This window comes from Microcebus murinus, chromosome 25 (assembly GCF_040939455.1).
Source record: "Microcebus murinus isolate Inina chromosome 25, M.murinus_Inina_mat1.0, whole genome shotgun sequence".
Classification (NCBI taxonomy): domain Eukaryota; kingdom Metazoa; phylum Chordata; class Mammalia; order Primates; family Cheirogaleidae; genus Microcebus; species Microcebus murinus.
This window is the reverse complement of record NC_134128.1, coordinates 571870-587520: the sequence shown is the minus strand read 5'-3', so window position 1 is coordinate 587520 and position 15651 is coordinate 571870. Positions and strand designations below refer to the sequence as shown.

Here is a 15651-nt window from a genome sequence, read left to right as displayed (position 1 = left end):
TCCTGATAATTTTTTCCAATTTTTTCTGTATCTTTTATTCTGAATAGTTTCTCTTGCTATGCCATCAGGTTCATGAACCTTCTGTAATTGCCAATTTGCTGTTTCTCTCATCCAGTGCATTTTTTATCTCAGACATTGTAATCTTCATTTTTGGAAAGTTGATTTCATCGTTTCATATTTCTTGTGTATCTACTTAACATGTTCAATCTTTCCTCTAGATTTTTGAATATATGGAATACAGCTATAGTAACTTTTATTGTTCTTATCTACTAATGTTATCATCTGTCATGTGTGGGACCATTTTGACTAATTGATTTTTATCCCGTTATTTTCCAGTTTATTTATATACCTTGTAATTTTTGATTCGGCACTAGACATTGTGATTTTTTTTAACCTAGTTGAGTGTTGGATGTTTCTATATGCCTATAAATATTCTTGGGCTTTGCTTGGGGTCTTAGTTCAGTTATTGGAAACATTTGGTCCTTTTAGGTCTTTTTTTAAAGCTTTGTCTGACAGGTTCAGAGGAATGTTTAGTATAAGACTGGTTTTGACCCCTTTCTCAGGCAAAACAGTTTTGAACACTTTCTCAGTGCCCCATAAATTATAAAGCTTTTTACTCTAGCTGGTGGTAACATGAAATATTCTGAGCACTTTTTGAGCTCTGAATATTGTACCCTATGCTGTTTTCAGGTGGTTTTCTCCCTAGTCTTGGGAAGTTTCCATACATGCAGTGATCATTACTCAGCTGAAGACTAAAGAGGTCTCCTAAAGATTTATGGAAGTCTTTCTCTGTTCTTTAATTTCCTCTTCAGTATTCTCTCCCTTGAACTAAAGCTTCCTTGGCCTTCCTGGATATCCCTTCTTTGCATCATGACTTGGAAACACCTCTCTTCAGACAGTAAGCTTAGGAAATCATAGAGATCATCTTGTTCATTTCCTGTTATGCAGGGAACACTGTCATTCATTAACTGATATAAAATGTCTTGAAATTTATTGTTTCATATATTTTATCTGATTCTTTACTTGTTCTAGGTAGAGGGATAAACCCAGTCCCTGTTACTCCATCTTGGCTGGCAGCAGAACTCTTCATATTATGCCTTGAAGGTTGCTATATCTGATATGTGTCCATGGTACAAAATGTATGATCCAATTCAAATTAACTTTCAGGTATGGTATGAGGCAGGGGTCATGGATAATTTTTTTCTCATAATAATATCAGCTTTTCTGTTTCCATTTGTAGGAAAGATTTTTCTTTCCTCAACTGAAGTGATTGTCACTGTTGAAAATCAGTTGCCTTTGCATGTGTAGGTGTATTTCTGCACCCCCTATTTATTCTATTTTTGTCTATCTTTGTGAAATACTACATTATCTTGATTACTATAACTTTATAACTCTTGAAACTCTGTAGGATATATTTTAAAATAATTTGCCCATTTTCAAGATTGTTTTGGCTATCCTATATCTTTGTATTTCCATAGTAAGTAGAAAATTATTTTGCCAATTTCTATAAAATAGTATGCTTAGACTTTGATTTCAATGGAATTTAATCTATAGATTAATTTAATATTGATTAACAGATTAATTTTAAGAACAGTTGACATTTTAACAATATTGAGTCTTCTAATTCATGAACATGGTATACATTCTCCATTTACTTGGGTCTTAATTTCTCTCAGTAGTCTTTTGTAGCTTTCATTTTAGATATCTCATATGAATATATTTTATGTTAAGATTGTTATATATTTATTTCTTGGTTACAGTGAAAAATTTTTTTTTTTTTTTTTTTTTTGAGACAGAGTCTTGCTTTGTTGCCCAGGCTAGAGTGAGTGCCGTGGCGTCAGCCTAGCTCACAGCAACCTCACACTCCTGGGCTCAAGCAATCCTCCTGCCTCAGCCTCCCGAGTAGCTGGGACTACAGGCATGCGCCACCATGCCCGGCTAGTTTTTTCTATATATATTAGTTGGCCAATTAATTTCTTTCTATTTATAGTAGAGACGGGGTCTCGCTCTTGCTCAGGCTGGTTTCGAACTCCTGACCTCGAGCAATCCGCCCGCCTCGGCCTCCCAGAGAGCTAGGATTACAGGCGTGAGCCACCGCGCCCGGCCTTACAGTGAAAAATTTTTAAAAAGTATATATTCTAAGATTATCTGTATATCTGTTCAATTATTCTTGCTAGTATGTAGGAATACAATTGATTTTTGTACATTGATCTTCAACTCATGACCCTGATACGTTTAAATTATTTGCTTTAGTAGTTTGTAGGTTACTTTAGATTCTTTTTGAGCACACTCATCTTGTCTGGAAATAAAGACAGTTTTATTTCTTTCATTGCAATCATTATGCCTTTTATTGCTTTTCCTTGCCTTATTGCACTGGCTAAGGCATCTAGTACAAATATTGAGTAGACATAGTGAGAGCAGATATTCTTGTCTTGTTCCAAAGCTTAAGGAAAAAATCATTAAATTTTTCACCATTAAACATTATGTTGGCTGTAGATATTTCAGAGGTCCTTTATCAGATGATAAAGTTCCCTTCTATTCCTAGGTATTGCTTGTCTAAGTTTCAAAGAATAATAGACTCCTTTGTGTCACAGATTTGAATCACTGCAAAGTTTGACATTACATGCTTAAATTTGTTCACTTTTTAGACTTCTTCAACTTACTTTGCCAGCACTGATAATTTTCTTTGGTTCCAACTCTGTTGAATATTAAGGTTACAGATAGATATGCATGCTGGATTTTTGGCTAGACTCATGGTGAGAGGTTTGCTCAAGTATGCTAATTTGACTAACTCTACCATTCAGATTTTACCAGCATAATTAGAAATGACTAGATACAATCAATTTTCATGACTCTGGAAAATAGTGGAAATCTGTTATGTCAAATCTAGAAAGTTCAACAGTCTCTGCCCTCTAAGTTAAATCTCTTTCCCGATTTTTAGTTCCATCTTTCCTACTCCCTTAATTTAAAATGATTTTGGGAGATCTTGAATTTAGCAATTCTATGTAAACATCCTTAAACTTACTGCCAGCCTTTTTTTTTTTATGTTGGTGGAATAGTTTGATCACTACATATATATTTTATTTGTTATTAACATAAAACATACATGAAGTGCCAAAATGGTGTGTAAGCTGTAAGGTTTTTAGGCAGAGAAAAGAAAAGACAGACACAGAGAGAGAAAGAGTGGGGGCCAAACCACGTGGCTTTATTATACACTCCTGGACTAGGTTCTGGGGACCCAAGAGAGGGGCCCCAGAAGTCCCGCTGTATGAAGGGGTAGAGGCCTTTTATACCTGTTGGGCCTGGCTAGGGACTTTTGGCGGGAAGAGCTGGGGATTTTAGGAGGGGCTGGAGGTTTATCCAGGTGGACATCTGGGTGTGGTTCCTCTCAGCGTGGCCTGGCAGTTTGTCCTTGGCGGGTCTGGTCTCATGAGCCTTTTCTTTTATGATCTAGGGAAGGGAGGGGGCCGCCACCAGCCTTACATAAGCCTTCATGAATTTTTGCACACACCCAGAAAGAGCAGAAAACAGATCATTTGTAGCACTCCAGAAGACTTCTTCAGGTCTCTTTCCAGTTAACCCCGAAGGTAACTACGAGTGGTGTGCTGGAGCTAGCTTGCACCAGCCCTTGAGGGCTGATAGTTAAATTTTCAGGAATCTGATGAGGCAGCTGTTAAATACAATCACTATTAAAAATTAAATTCTTGAGTTAATATTTTTAATATTAGAACATTTAATCTTGGTCATAACTTTGTTTTGGAGAGTGTTTTAAATTAACAACCTTCACCTTTTTTAAAAATCAAAATTTCTTGAGATGAAATTACCCAAAAAAAAAAAAACTTGTAGAAAATTGCATATCAAAGCAATGCGTGGAAGCTGACTGCAAGAGACTGCTTTTGACACAATTCTTAGAGTTCATTTCTAGCCCATTAATTTTAAAACCACGAAGCCACTGTACAATTCCGTGGGAGCTTGGAGTCTGGTAGACTCCAGAACCTGGCATGGAAAAGAGCCTGAGGCACCAGCAGAGGAGGGCCTGGGGCTCAGGCATTGCAAGCAAAGCCCAGGTTCTCAAAGCCCTACCAGGCTCGAGTTTTATTTCCCCTTCTCGAGCCTCTAGGCCAAACGCCTCAGTGAGTCTGCGCACGTGCGGCGTCCTGGAATTACACATGGAGTGAGCGACAAAGTAAGAGTACGAGGTCCCACGGACCCTAAGTTCTCCCAGGCCGCAGCGGCTGAGGGCTCTCATTCTTTCTACTGGCTCGGAAAACCTTGGCCCCGGCATGCCCTGCAAAGCGCCGCGTGCGCCTGTAGCGTCCGCGACGCCGTCGTGGGCGTCACGGAGAAGGCGGCGGTGACGTGGCGCCAACAGCCCTATCCCGCGCTGGTCGTCGCAGCCGGGGGGCGCCGAGGCCGGGCCATGGGTTTCAGCGCAAATGCCGGTTTGTGACGGAAGGGCGAGGCTGGCGTCTGCACAGCGTGCAGGCTTCTGCCTTGAAGGCTGGCGGGTCGGGATTCCCAGCCCCTCAGGCAGATCGTTTTCACCTCAGAGCCGGCCTCGCCGCGGCACAGCGCGCCGGGACCCCTCGGCAGCGGCAGGTTTGCGGCGCGGGCGCGGGGGGGCGCGGGGCGCGCGGAGGGAGGGTTTCCACTGGCGGCTCTGCAGAAGCACCCCTGCTTTTCAGTTAGCTTCCCCGCTGCGTGGCTGCCGCCGGCGGTTGTGCTACTTTTGAGACAGGATGCAAGGCAAATCCTCCTTGCCCAACACCCCATCCCTACCGCTGTCCCTGACTTTGTAGACTGTGAGTAAAGGGTTTGAAATGAATATAAAGTCAATCTTTGAATCACAAACCTACGAAACGTCTGTCGTGGTGGTGGAAAGTGATGGATAAAACTTGGGCAAATTAATAGGGATATATCCACCTCCTAAGATGTTAGGAAGGCTAGTGAAGTAAACATGTAAAATCTTTAAACGTTTGTTTGTTAATACGACTATTCACTGCATGTGACTGTTACTTTAGTATTTATGCGAACTTCATGGGAACATTTGTTAGGTCTGTGTTTTTTAAACATCAAGTGATTATCATATCCTTTTCTTACTGGTTTTTTAAAGTAGTCCACCTCCGCCTTCCTGCCTGTTAACTTGAACAAACTTCTCCTCTACTGATCTGAACCAGAGTTGCCTCATTTGTAATTAAACTCCTTTCTTGTTAACACAGGGATATCCGAACAATTTCCTGTCTACCAGTCATACATTTTTCTTTTCAGATTGGATCATTTCCATCAGCATGTATATGTTTCCTTCTGGTAAACTTGATGGCTTAAAACAGAAATTTATACTCTCATATTTCTGGAGGCTGGAAGTCCAGAATGAAGGTGTTGGCAGGGTTAGTTCTCATTGGAGGCTCTTAGGAAGCTGATGCTCCCTGCTTCTCTCCCAGCTTCCGGCAATTCGGCAATTAGTGGCATCCTTTGTTTTGTAGACTCATCACTCCAGTCTCTGCTTCTGTCTTCACATTACATTCTCTCCTATGTGTGTCTGTTTTTTCCCCTCCCCTCCCCTCCCCCCTCCATGTCTCTTTGATATACTGATTTCTTTTCCTTTGGATAAATATACTAGCTTGAATTCCCCCTCCCCTCCCCCTCTCCTCTCCTCCCCTCCCCTCTGCTTTTTCTCTTTTCTTTCCTCTCCTCCCCTTCCCTCTCCTCCCTTCCCCTCCCCTCCACTTTTTCTCTTCTTTCTTTCCCCTCCTCCCCTCTCCTCCCCTCCCCTCTCCTCCCCTCCCCTCTCCTCCGCTTTTTATCTCCCTCCTTCCCTCCCCTCCCCCATCCCCTTCCCGTTTCCTTTCCCTTTCCTTTCCTTCAGGACCTCACTCTGTTGCCCAGGCTGGAGGGCAGTGGAGTGAACAGCTCGCTGCAGACTTGAGCTAAGCTCAAGTGATCCTCCTGCCTCAGCCTCCTGAGTAGCTGGCACTACAGGCACATGCCACCACAATGGTCTTGCCATGTTGCTCAGGCTAGTCTTGAACTTTTGGCCTCAGGGATCCTCCAGCCTCAGCCTCCCAAAGTCCTGGGATTACAGGTATGAGCCACCACACCTGGCCTGTTTTTCCTTCATATAAGGACATAGTCATTGAATTAGAGTCCACTCTAATACTTTAAAAAAATCTCTCCCTATCCCCTTTCTCTTCCCTTCCCACTCTCTAGTACCCTCTGTTCTATGTTTTACTTCTACAAGATCAACTTTTTTTAAGCTTCCACATATGAGTGAGAACATGTGGTGTTTAATTTTCTGTTCCTGACTTATTTTGCTTAATATACTGTCCTCCAGTTCCATCCATGTTGCTGCAATGACAGGATATCACCCTTTTTATGGCTGAATAGTATTCCATTTTCTCTGTATGCCACATTATTTTATCCGTTCATCTGTTGTTGGACACCTTGTTTGATTCCATATCTTGGCTACTGTGAATAGTGTTGCAATAAACACAGATGTCTCTTTGATATACTGATTTCTTTTCCTTTGGATAAATGCCCTGTAGTGGTATTATGGTAGTTCTAATTTTAGTTTTTTGAGGAATTTCCACACTGTTTTCCATAGTGCCTATGCTAGCTTGAATTCCCACCAACAATGTGTAAGTTCCCTTTTCTCCATATCCTTACCAGCATTTGTTATTTTTTGTCTTTGTAATAACAGCCATCCTAAGTGGGTGGAGATGATACCCTCATTGTGGTTTTGATTTGCATTTCCTTGACGATTAGTGATGTTGAGCATTTTTTCATATATTGTTGGCTATTTGTATGTCTTCTTTTGAGAAATGTTCAGATTGTTTGCTCATTTTAAAAATTGTAATTTTTTTTTTTTGCTGTTGAGATGTTTGAGTTTCTTGTATATTCTGGATGTTAATCCCCTGTCAGATGAACAGTTTGCAGATATTTTCTGCAGTTCTGTAGGTTGTCTTTTTACTCTGTTGATTGTTTCCTTTGCTGTGTAGAAGCTTTTTAGATTGATATAATCCCACTTGTTTATTTTTGATTTTGAGATCTTATCCATAAAATCCTTAGCCTGACTCATGTCCCGAAGCATTTCCCCTATGTTTTCTTCTAGTAGTTTTATGTTTTCAGGTCTTATATTTAGGTATTTGATACACTTTGAGTTGATTTTTGTATAGGATGAGAGGCAGGAGTCTAGTTTCATTCTTTTGTATATAGATACCGGGTTTTCCCTGCTCCATGTATTAGAAAGACTGCCCTTTCCCTAGTGTATGTTCTTGGAACATTTGTTAAAAATCAGTTGGCTGTAGATATGTGGGTCCATTTCTGGGTTCACTACTATATTCCATTGGTTTATGTTTCTGATAGCTTTGTAGTATATATTGAAGTCTGGTTGTACGATATCTCCAGCTTTGTTCTTTTTACTCAGGATTGCTTTGGCTATTTGGGGTCTTTTGTGGTTCTAAACACATTTTAGGATTCAATAAAAAGCCGACATTTTCCATATGGAGAGAAAATAGTTTAGAAAAAAAGCTTTAGTTGTTGCCTATTGACGTATGTCGAAATTCCAACTTTAACATTTATTTGCTTTGTGACTCTTGGGTTCTCTGAACTCAGTTTACTCACATGTAAAATGGGACTAATGATATATATAAAGGACATATATTACCTTAAAATGATTGATCTTTTACTATTATTGTTATTATACTTAGGCTTAAGTAACTACTTGATGTAAATTAGATACTGTGATAACTACATTCTATTTTTCTTTGTTTTGTTTAAGTAATTGTAAATAAAAGGAGCCCAGAGTGTAATTGTAGCTTCCAGATGTTGCTTGATGTACTCTAAGAAAATTGCTATAGCATGAGAATAACAAAAACAGAAATGTAGTATGTGAATTTAATTAGAATAAACTTATTTTTGTTGTTTAATTCAATAGTGTGATATTTTCTCTGAATCTCTTAATGTTTTATTCACAGAGAGGAAGAACATTTTTTCATCTATAGTTTGGAAGCTAAGTTAATAACAAAATGAAGTCAGCAAAGCATCTTTTGACCACTACTCAGAATTTGGCAAGTGTTCCAGAATTAACTAATAAAAAAAGGCTACTTAACTTACCAATGTCACCTATGCCAAAGAAAAAACTCAGTCCCAAATTAGTACATGATAAAATTGAACCAATGGTCCTAAGATCTCCACCAACAGGAGAATCTGTTGTACGATATGCTTTACCTATTCCATCAAGTAGGACAAAGGACTTGATAACAGAAGATGAAGCGATCAGGAAAATTATCAGACATCTGAAGATGGTAAGACACTTGTCTCTGCGTTGGGGGATCCCTATGACCATCCGCAGGTTTGGTGACTTGTTAGGAGAACTTGCAGGACTCAGCACATAGTCATACTGATGGCTGAGATTTATTATATCAGGTACATGAGGTGGAATCTGGAGGAAATCAGGTCTAAACTTGCAAGAGTCTTCTCCCTTTAGTGTAACACAGAATATATTTAATTCCTTTAGCAATGAATTGTGACAGCACATGTGAAATGTCTACCAGGGAAAGTTACTCAGCACTCAGAGTTTTTACTGGGGAGTTGGTCACCTAGGCACCCTCTGCCCTAACCTTTTCCAAAATTCTCAAGTCCCACAAGAAAAGCAAGTGTTCAGCATAAACCACATTGTTTAGGGACAGTGAGCCTCTCTTAATTAGTAGGAACCCTCCCGAAATCCAAGTTCTCAGATGCAAGGTTAAGGCCAACCATGCAAGCAGGCCTTTATAAAGATAGGTCACTCTTAAGTTTTATGCCTGCTCTTAATTCTTCTTTGTGCTTCAGAAACTTTAGCTATTAGTGTGGAAAAAAAATCCTGTTTCTTGGTTTCTTTTTGCACAGCGAGCCAGAATTGAATTGTTTGTAAATGTACCAAACATCAAGTGAGAACAGTGAGGAAGAACACAAATATAAAAAGAATATGTAGTTTGTCAAACTTCCAAAATACACGTTTGTTCAAAGTTTGAGGGGTGAGGTCAGAGAATTTCCTTTAAAAATTGATTTTTTTCTGCTCTCCATCTTTCTATTTTCCTTACTCTCTTCAGGGGAAAAAGTCAAGGCAGTCAGACTTTGAAGAAACCTCTATTTAATGCTTCAACCATTCATGGACAGACCCTCTCCCTTATAGATATCTATCAACACAGAAGTCATAAAGTCATGGAGTCTCTATCTCTCCAGTGCTAAGGAGTAGGGTAAAGGACTATTGCCTTTTCCTTATAATGATATGAGATATGGGGTATGGGATTCAAAATAAGTTTATGGCACTTGCAGAAATAAATCTTGCTGCTAAAAAGCTCCTGGCATGATTGCTTAAATATCTTTTATGTTCCATGAAATTAATTTTAAACTATGAAAGTATTTAATTTGCTTTGATATTTTTAATAGGTAGTTTCTAGTTTGGAAGAAACCTATGGATTTAACATTGAAAATGCAGAAAAACTATTTGTGAAACCTGAAAAGGAAGAATTATCTTTATCTGTAAGTATAGGTAATAAGGTAGACACATTATCACTGAAAAGGGCCAAGATTTCCTTTTGGAATCCATATATGTTCTCAGAATAAATTCCCCATCCATGAAAATGATCCTCCTAGGAAACTTTAAACTACTGTATCGATTTTTCCATCTTCTGCTAATACTTCTCTTAAAGTTTAATTGAGGCATGTTTGTATCTTGGGACTGCTTTTAATAATGCTTCTTCTGTTTAATTTTTAAGCATGGGCTTATCTATTGGTTTGAGATTTATATTCTATGTCATATCAAGAACATATTCTTCTATTTCTATCTTACTAAATGAAAAAAAACCCTAAAGAATAAATGAGGTTAACAAATGTATTTGTTGTATATATTGCAGTAATGCAACTATTGAGGTAATTATATGGTTCTTCTTCAATTTGTTGAGTTATTTTATGTATTCAACCATATTTTAATATACTTTACACATAGAATGCTATTCTTTTATTATATAATTTAATTTTATTAATTAGGGATTGACTTTGGCTCCATGTAGTGAAACACCTATGCTGAGTCTTAATTAATGAACGTAATATGTCTCTCCATTTATTTAGGTCTTGTTTGATTGCTTTCATTAGCATTATGAAATTTTCGTTGTATAGATCCTATGCATGATTTGATAGATATATACATGGATATTTCATGGTTTTTTGGAGTGATTATTAATGGCATTATGCTTTAAATTTCAACTTCCACATGCTTGTTACTTACTAGTAGAGAAACATGAATGATTTTTGTGTGTTGATCTTATATCTTGCAACTTTGTTCAATGTATTTTTTTCATTTTAGGGTTTTTCTGTAGATTCCTTGGGATTTTCTACATAGACAATCATGTCATCTTTAAATAGGGACAGTTGTATTTCTTCCTGTCTAATGCTTTTTATTTTATTGTATTGCTTCCTGTCTGAATGCTTTTTATTTCCTTCTCTTGACTTACTGTGCTGGCAGTGGTTTCCACTGTTCTTTGAGTAACAGTGGTAAGAGCAGACATCCTTGCCTCATTCTGATGGCTACTTTCAGACAAGGGGTGAAGTACAGTTCCCTACTTGGCACCACTAATAGCACCCTGGTGGGGGCATCGAAATGCCACTTATTACTGCTAGGTAGGTGATGGAAATTTCCTCTCCATTTAGCACTGCTGAAACCAACCTGGTGGGAGAGATGGTGTGTCAACTTTCATTGCCACGTTATTTTTGAGCACTGCTGACGTATATGAGGTGGTGCTTAGAATTTTTCTTGGTATTTGACTCAAGTAGGATAGGTATTGCCAAAAAGTTATATGTTATGCTAGAGACCCCTTTTCATAGTCCTTTGGTTCTTCTTAGGGCTTTTTTCATTTGTGCTTATTGGCAGTTGCAGGTTGCAGACTTTTCCCGTGTCCCATCTAGAATATGCAGGTAAAAAGAAAACCCAGGGAACTCATTGACATGTGTTCATCAAGAGCTGAGATTCATGCTGCCTTCTTTCCACTTTGCAGAATCTTCCTGTGTTTGTTGTGTTGAGTCTAGGGTGTTTTAGTTGTAGGAGGGAGGATTGGAGGAATGGGGTTAATCCATCATGGCCAGAACTGGAAGTCCAAAATAATTTTTTATTTTTGATACAATATATGTTCTAAAGCATATTTTGTCTGATACCAGCTTTCTTATGATAAATCATTTCATGTTATATCTTTCAATGTTTTAATTTCAAACTATTTATAACTGTGTATTTTTTGTGTATCTCTTTGAAACAATAAAGTTTAGTCATTTTTATCCAGCCTTGATAATCTCTGACGTTTAAATGGTATATTCAGTTCACTTACAATTAATATAATTACATGTCATTTCATATAATTATTGTAATAAAATGTTAATAAAATAATTTAAATTAAGTCTACTCTCTGGCTGCTTGCCCTTTATTTGGTCCCATATAGTCTTTGTTCCTTCTTTTCTGTCTTACTTTGGGTTAATTACGTATCTTTTTTAGTATTTCTTTTTATTTCCTTATTTTGGCTTTTTACCCTTTCTTTGTGCTTGCTATAGGGATCCAATATATATCTTAAACATATCAAAATTTTTCTTTTTCTTTTTTTTTTTTTTTTTGAGACAGAGTCTCAGTTGTCCAGGCTAGAGTGAGTGCCGTGGCATCAGCCTAGCTCACAGCAACCTCAAACTCATGAGCTCAAGCAATCCTGCTGCCTCAGCCTCCCGGATAGCTGGGACTACAGGCATGCACCACCATGCCCAGCTAATGTTTTTCTATATATGTTAGTCGACCAATTAATTTCTTTCCATTTATAGTAGAGACGGGGTCTGGCTCTTGCTCAGGCTGGTTTCGGACTCCTGACCTCAAGCAATCAGCCTGCCTCGGCCTCCCAGAGTGCTAGGATTACAGGCGTGAGCCACTGCGCCTGGCCCAAAATTTTTCTTGAATTTAATATTATACCAGTTTGTTTCTAATATGAGAACCTTATAGCTATATAATTTTATTAATCCCTACTTATTTTTTGTGCTATTGTTGTTACATCAGTGTTTCCCTTTTTTTCTCTGGCTGCTTTTAAGATTTTCTCTTTCTTTTTAGCAGCTTCAGAAGACTTGTCTAGGTGAAGTTTTCTGTATATTTGTTCTGCTTAGGGTCCACTAAGTTGAGTCTGTAGTTTGATGGTTTTCAGTTTTCACTAAATTTGGAAAATTCATTATTTCTTCAGATATTTTACTGCTCCCCCTCTGCCCTTTTCTGGGACTCTAATTACACATATATTACACTGCTTGATAGTATGTAAGAAGTTATTCATACTCTGTTCATTTATGTCAGCATTTTCTCTTTTTGTGGTTTAGTTTGGACAACATATACTACCTTAATCTTCAGATTCACTAGTGTATTCTGTAGTGTCTGATATGCTGTTAAACTCTATCTGATACATTTTTTTATTTCAAATATTATAATTTTTATATTTAGGATTACTTTTTGGTTCCTTTTTAGAGATTTTTGTATCTCTCCTTCTGTTTATCCATCTCTTCTTCTCTCTTCCTGAAAATTCTTATATCTTAATAATAGATTTAAAAAATCCTTGTCTGCTAATTCCAGTATTGGGGTCATCAGTGTTTGCTTTACTGACTTTTTTCTTTTGACTATGGATTGTATTTTCCTGGTTATTCATATGTTTTGTAATTTTGCTTACTGAATTCCAAGCATTGTATATAAAAGAATATTGGAAACTGAGGTATAATATTTTGTTTTATTTTGTTTCCTAGAGAATGATTGTTGTTTCCTTTGTCTGGCATTTAGAAAAAAGGGCTAAGCATTCACATTCCTCTAAGAATTAAGTTGAGGTCCACAGTTAACTTTTAATTAGATTGAGTTCTCATTTGATTTGTCTAATTCACAATCTTGCATGTTGTTACTTTCCCTGAAGGGCTGATTTTTTTTTTATCTTGTCAGTATTTGAGCTGGCAGGAATCTGGATTTCAATTTTAAATAGTTTTGGTTCATATTTTGCTTCAATCCTGGCAGGGATTCAAAATACATTTGCCATAAGGACATGCAGGATAAGCTTTCTCTGCTTTCTAGCCCCTCCTTTTCTATAGTTGTGTAATCACCATCACAATCAAAATATGAAACCTTTCCATTATCCCAAAAATCTCCACTGTATTCTGTTGCAGTCAGTTCTTTCCTTCTACCTTGGATCCAGACAGCCACTGGTCCTTTACTATAGTTTTCCATTTTCTAGAATTTCATATAAATTAAATCATACAGTAAGTAGCCTTTTTTATTTAGCTTTTTTCCCTTATGCTTTTGAGATTCATCTATGTTGTTCTATGTGTCAGTAGTTTGTTCCTTTTATTGTAAACAGTGTTCCATTATATGCAATACTGCCAATTTGTTTATCCATTCATCAGTTAATAAACATTTGTATTGTTGGATTCAGTAGCTATTTTGGCTGTTATGAATGAAGATTTTATGAACATTTGTATGTAAGTCTTTGTGAGGACATATGTGTTCATTAATCTCAAATAATGTCTTATGAGTGGAATTTGTGGATTATGTTGTAAGTATATGTTAAGCTTTATGAGCAACTACCAAACTGTTTTCCAATATGACACTACCATTTTATGTTCCCACCAGCTGTGTATGAGAGTTTCAGTGGCCCCATATCCTTACGAAAACTTGGTATTGTCAGTCTTTAAATTTTGGCCAAACCTATGGGTATTCCGATCTCCTTTTCTTTTACCTTCTTGGCAAAATTCAGAATGGAGGAGTTTGGTGGGAGAAAAATGGTAGGGTTGAGTGATTTACTTTTATCTTCTGTTATTCAAGTTGAGCTTCCAGGCGAAATTACTGTCAGAAGCTCAGTTGGGTTTTCTTCATCCCTCCAAATTCTGTTTGTCAATGACAGGTCTGCTTTTAGACTATACTCACTGGTCCAAGTGCCCACTTCCCTTAACCGTACTGCCCTTTAGGTATGGATATGGCCTTTGCTCTTTGTTCATCCCATGAAGTGCTTGTTCTTTTGTGGAATTCAACTCATCCATTCTTCCTTGTATCCTGTTTTTCATTATCCTCACGGAAAAGCATGAACATTTTATTTTGTGATGTAAACACTTCAGTGAGGGCCTCTCATGTCTTTTTACATCCTAATCTTAAGTGACGCTTTTGTACTTTTCTGAGGATCTTTCTAGAAGAGCTACCCAACAATTTCTTTTTGTCTCATTGGCCTGATTAGGACACATGATTACCCTTATTGGTAAATGGGGCTGGGAAATTTGTTATTATTGTTATTATCTATGTGTATTGCCATCCCTAACAATTGAGGTCCTGTTAGTAAAGAAGGAAGAATCAATATAAGGTAGGCAACTATAATAGTAGTCTGTATTATAATATATTCTACCTATCTCACAACACTACTGTTGTCACAACTCTTGATGATTACAATGTCTATGTAGAAGAGCTTTCCAAATAATCTAGTATTTTAGTTCACTGAGTTTTTTTCCTTCAATGATCTTGTTTTATATTCTGCCTCCACCACTAATTGATAAGGTGATATCCTCTAGTCCTTGTCATGATTAGTAGCTGTTTCATAATTTGAATTTCAACAATTCTATTCTTCGGCCACCACCTTCTATCTTTCCCACTTAGTCTGTCTAATATTCTTACTCCAAAAATCCTTTGATTTCACTGGGACCTACAAGCCATTGTTCCTACTGCTTTTAATTTTCCCAGGTCCTGTTTGTGCCCTTACTCACCCAGCCTAGATAGCATGGTCCACTATTATCAGTCCCTTGCACATGTACTTTACTTTCTTTAAAGCTCTTTCCTGCTTTATTGAACTTACTTGGTTAAATTGCAAACCTGGTCAAATTGATCTCTGTTTTCTCTGTATCTGTGACACCTGAATGTAGGTAGAAAAAAATCCCCAAGAATGCTAAAAGTCTCACTTTATATTTGTGACCAATAACCCTACTCCCTCATTTCCCACTCCCCTGTGTAATTACTTCATTTTTTTCCCTCTCTTCTATGTAATTATAGGTCATTACCAGGATAAAAAGTATGTGAGCCTATGAGTATGTTTCAAATGTGTAATGTTCAGGGAACAGACTTTTCATGGAGAACCATTTTACGAGAATCCTAAATACATATAAACTGCCTAATATTTGTTTATTATGTATGGGTCAACTCTCTGATTACAAATCACTGCTCTACTAGAAGAGTTTTAGTCACTGTGATGTTTTAATCTGTAACTATCTTTTTCCTCAGAGTTTTTTATTGCCCATTAGATATAAGCACTACAGCTCTTGGCAAGTATACTCATAATGAGAAGTTGTAGTTAGCATGCATTTTTAAATATAAAGAAATTTTTTTTTTTTTTTTTTTTTTTGAGACAGAGTCTCACTTTGTTGTCCAGGCTAGAGTGAGTGCCGTGGCGTCAGCCTAGCTCACAGCAACCTCAAACTCCTGGGCTCCAGCGATCCTTCTGCCTCAGCCTCCCGAGTAGCTGGGACTACAGGCATGCGCCACCATGCCCGGCTAATTTTTTATATATATATATGTTAGCCAATTAATTTCTTTCTATTTATAGTAGAGACGGGGTCTCGCTCTTGCTCAGGCTGGTTTTGAAC

At 37.7% G+C, this 15651-nt stretch overlaps 1 protein-coding gene across 1 annotated transcript in view; it reads left to right on the top strand.

The window, feature by feature from the left end:
* The first annotated feature begins 501 nt into the window (after positions 1–501).
* The window catches only part of LOC105881715 (coiled-coil domain-containing protein 7), a 149167-nt gene continuing 134017 nt past the window's right edge, over positions 502–15651 (top strand). Inside the window, 3 exon segments of the mRNA XM_075997568.1 lie at positions 502–1167; positions 7974–8303; positions 9430–9522. Of these exon segments, the coding sequence (XP_075853683.1) occupies positions 8025–8303; positions 9430–9522 (372 nt within the window). The 5' untranslated portion in view covers positions 502–1167; positions 7974–8024.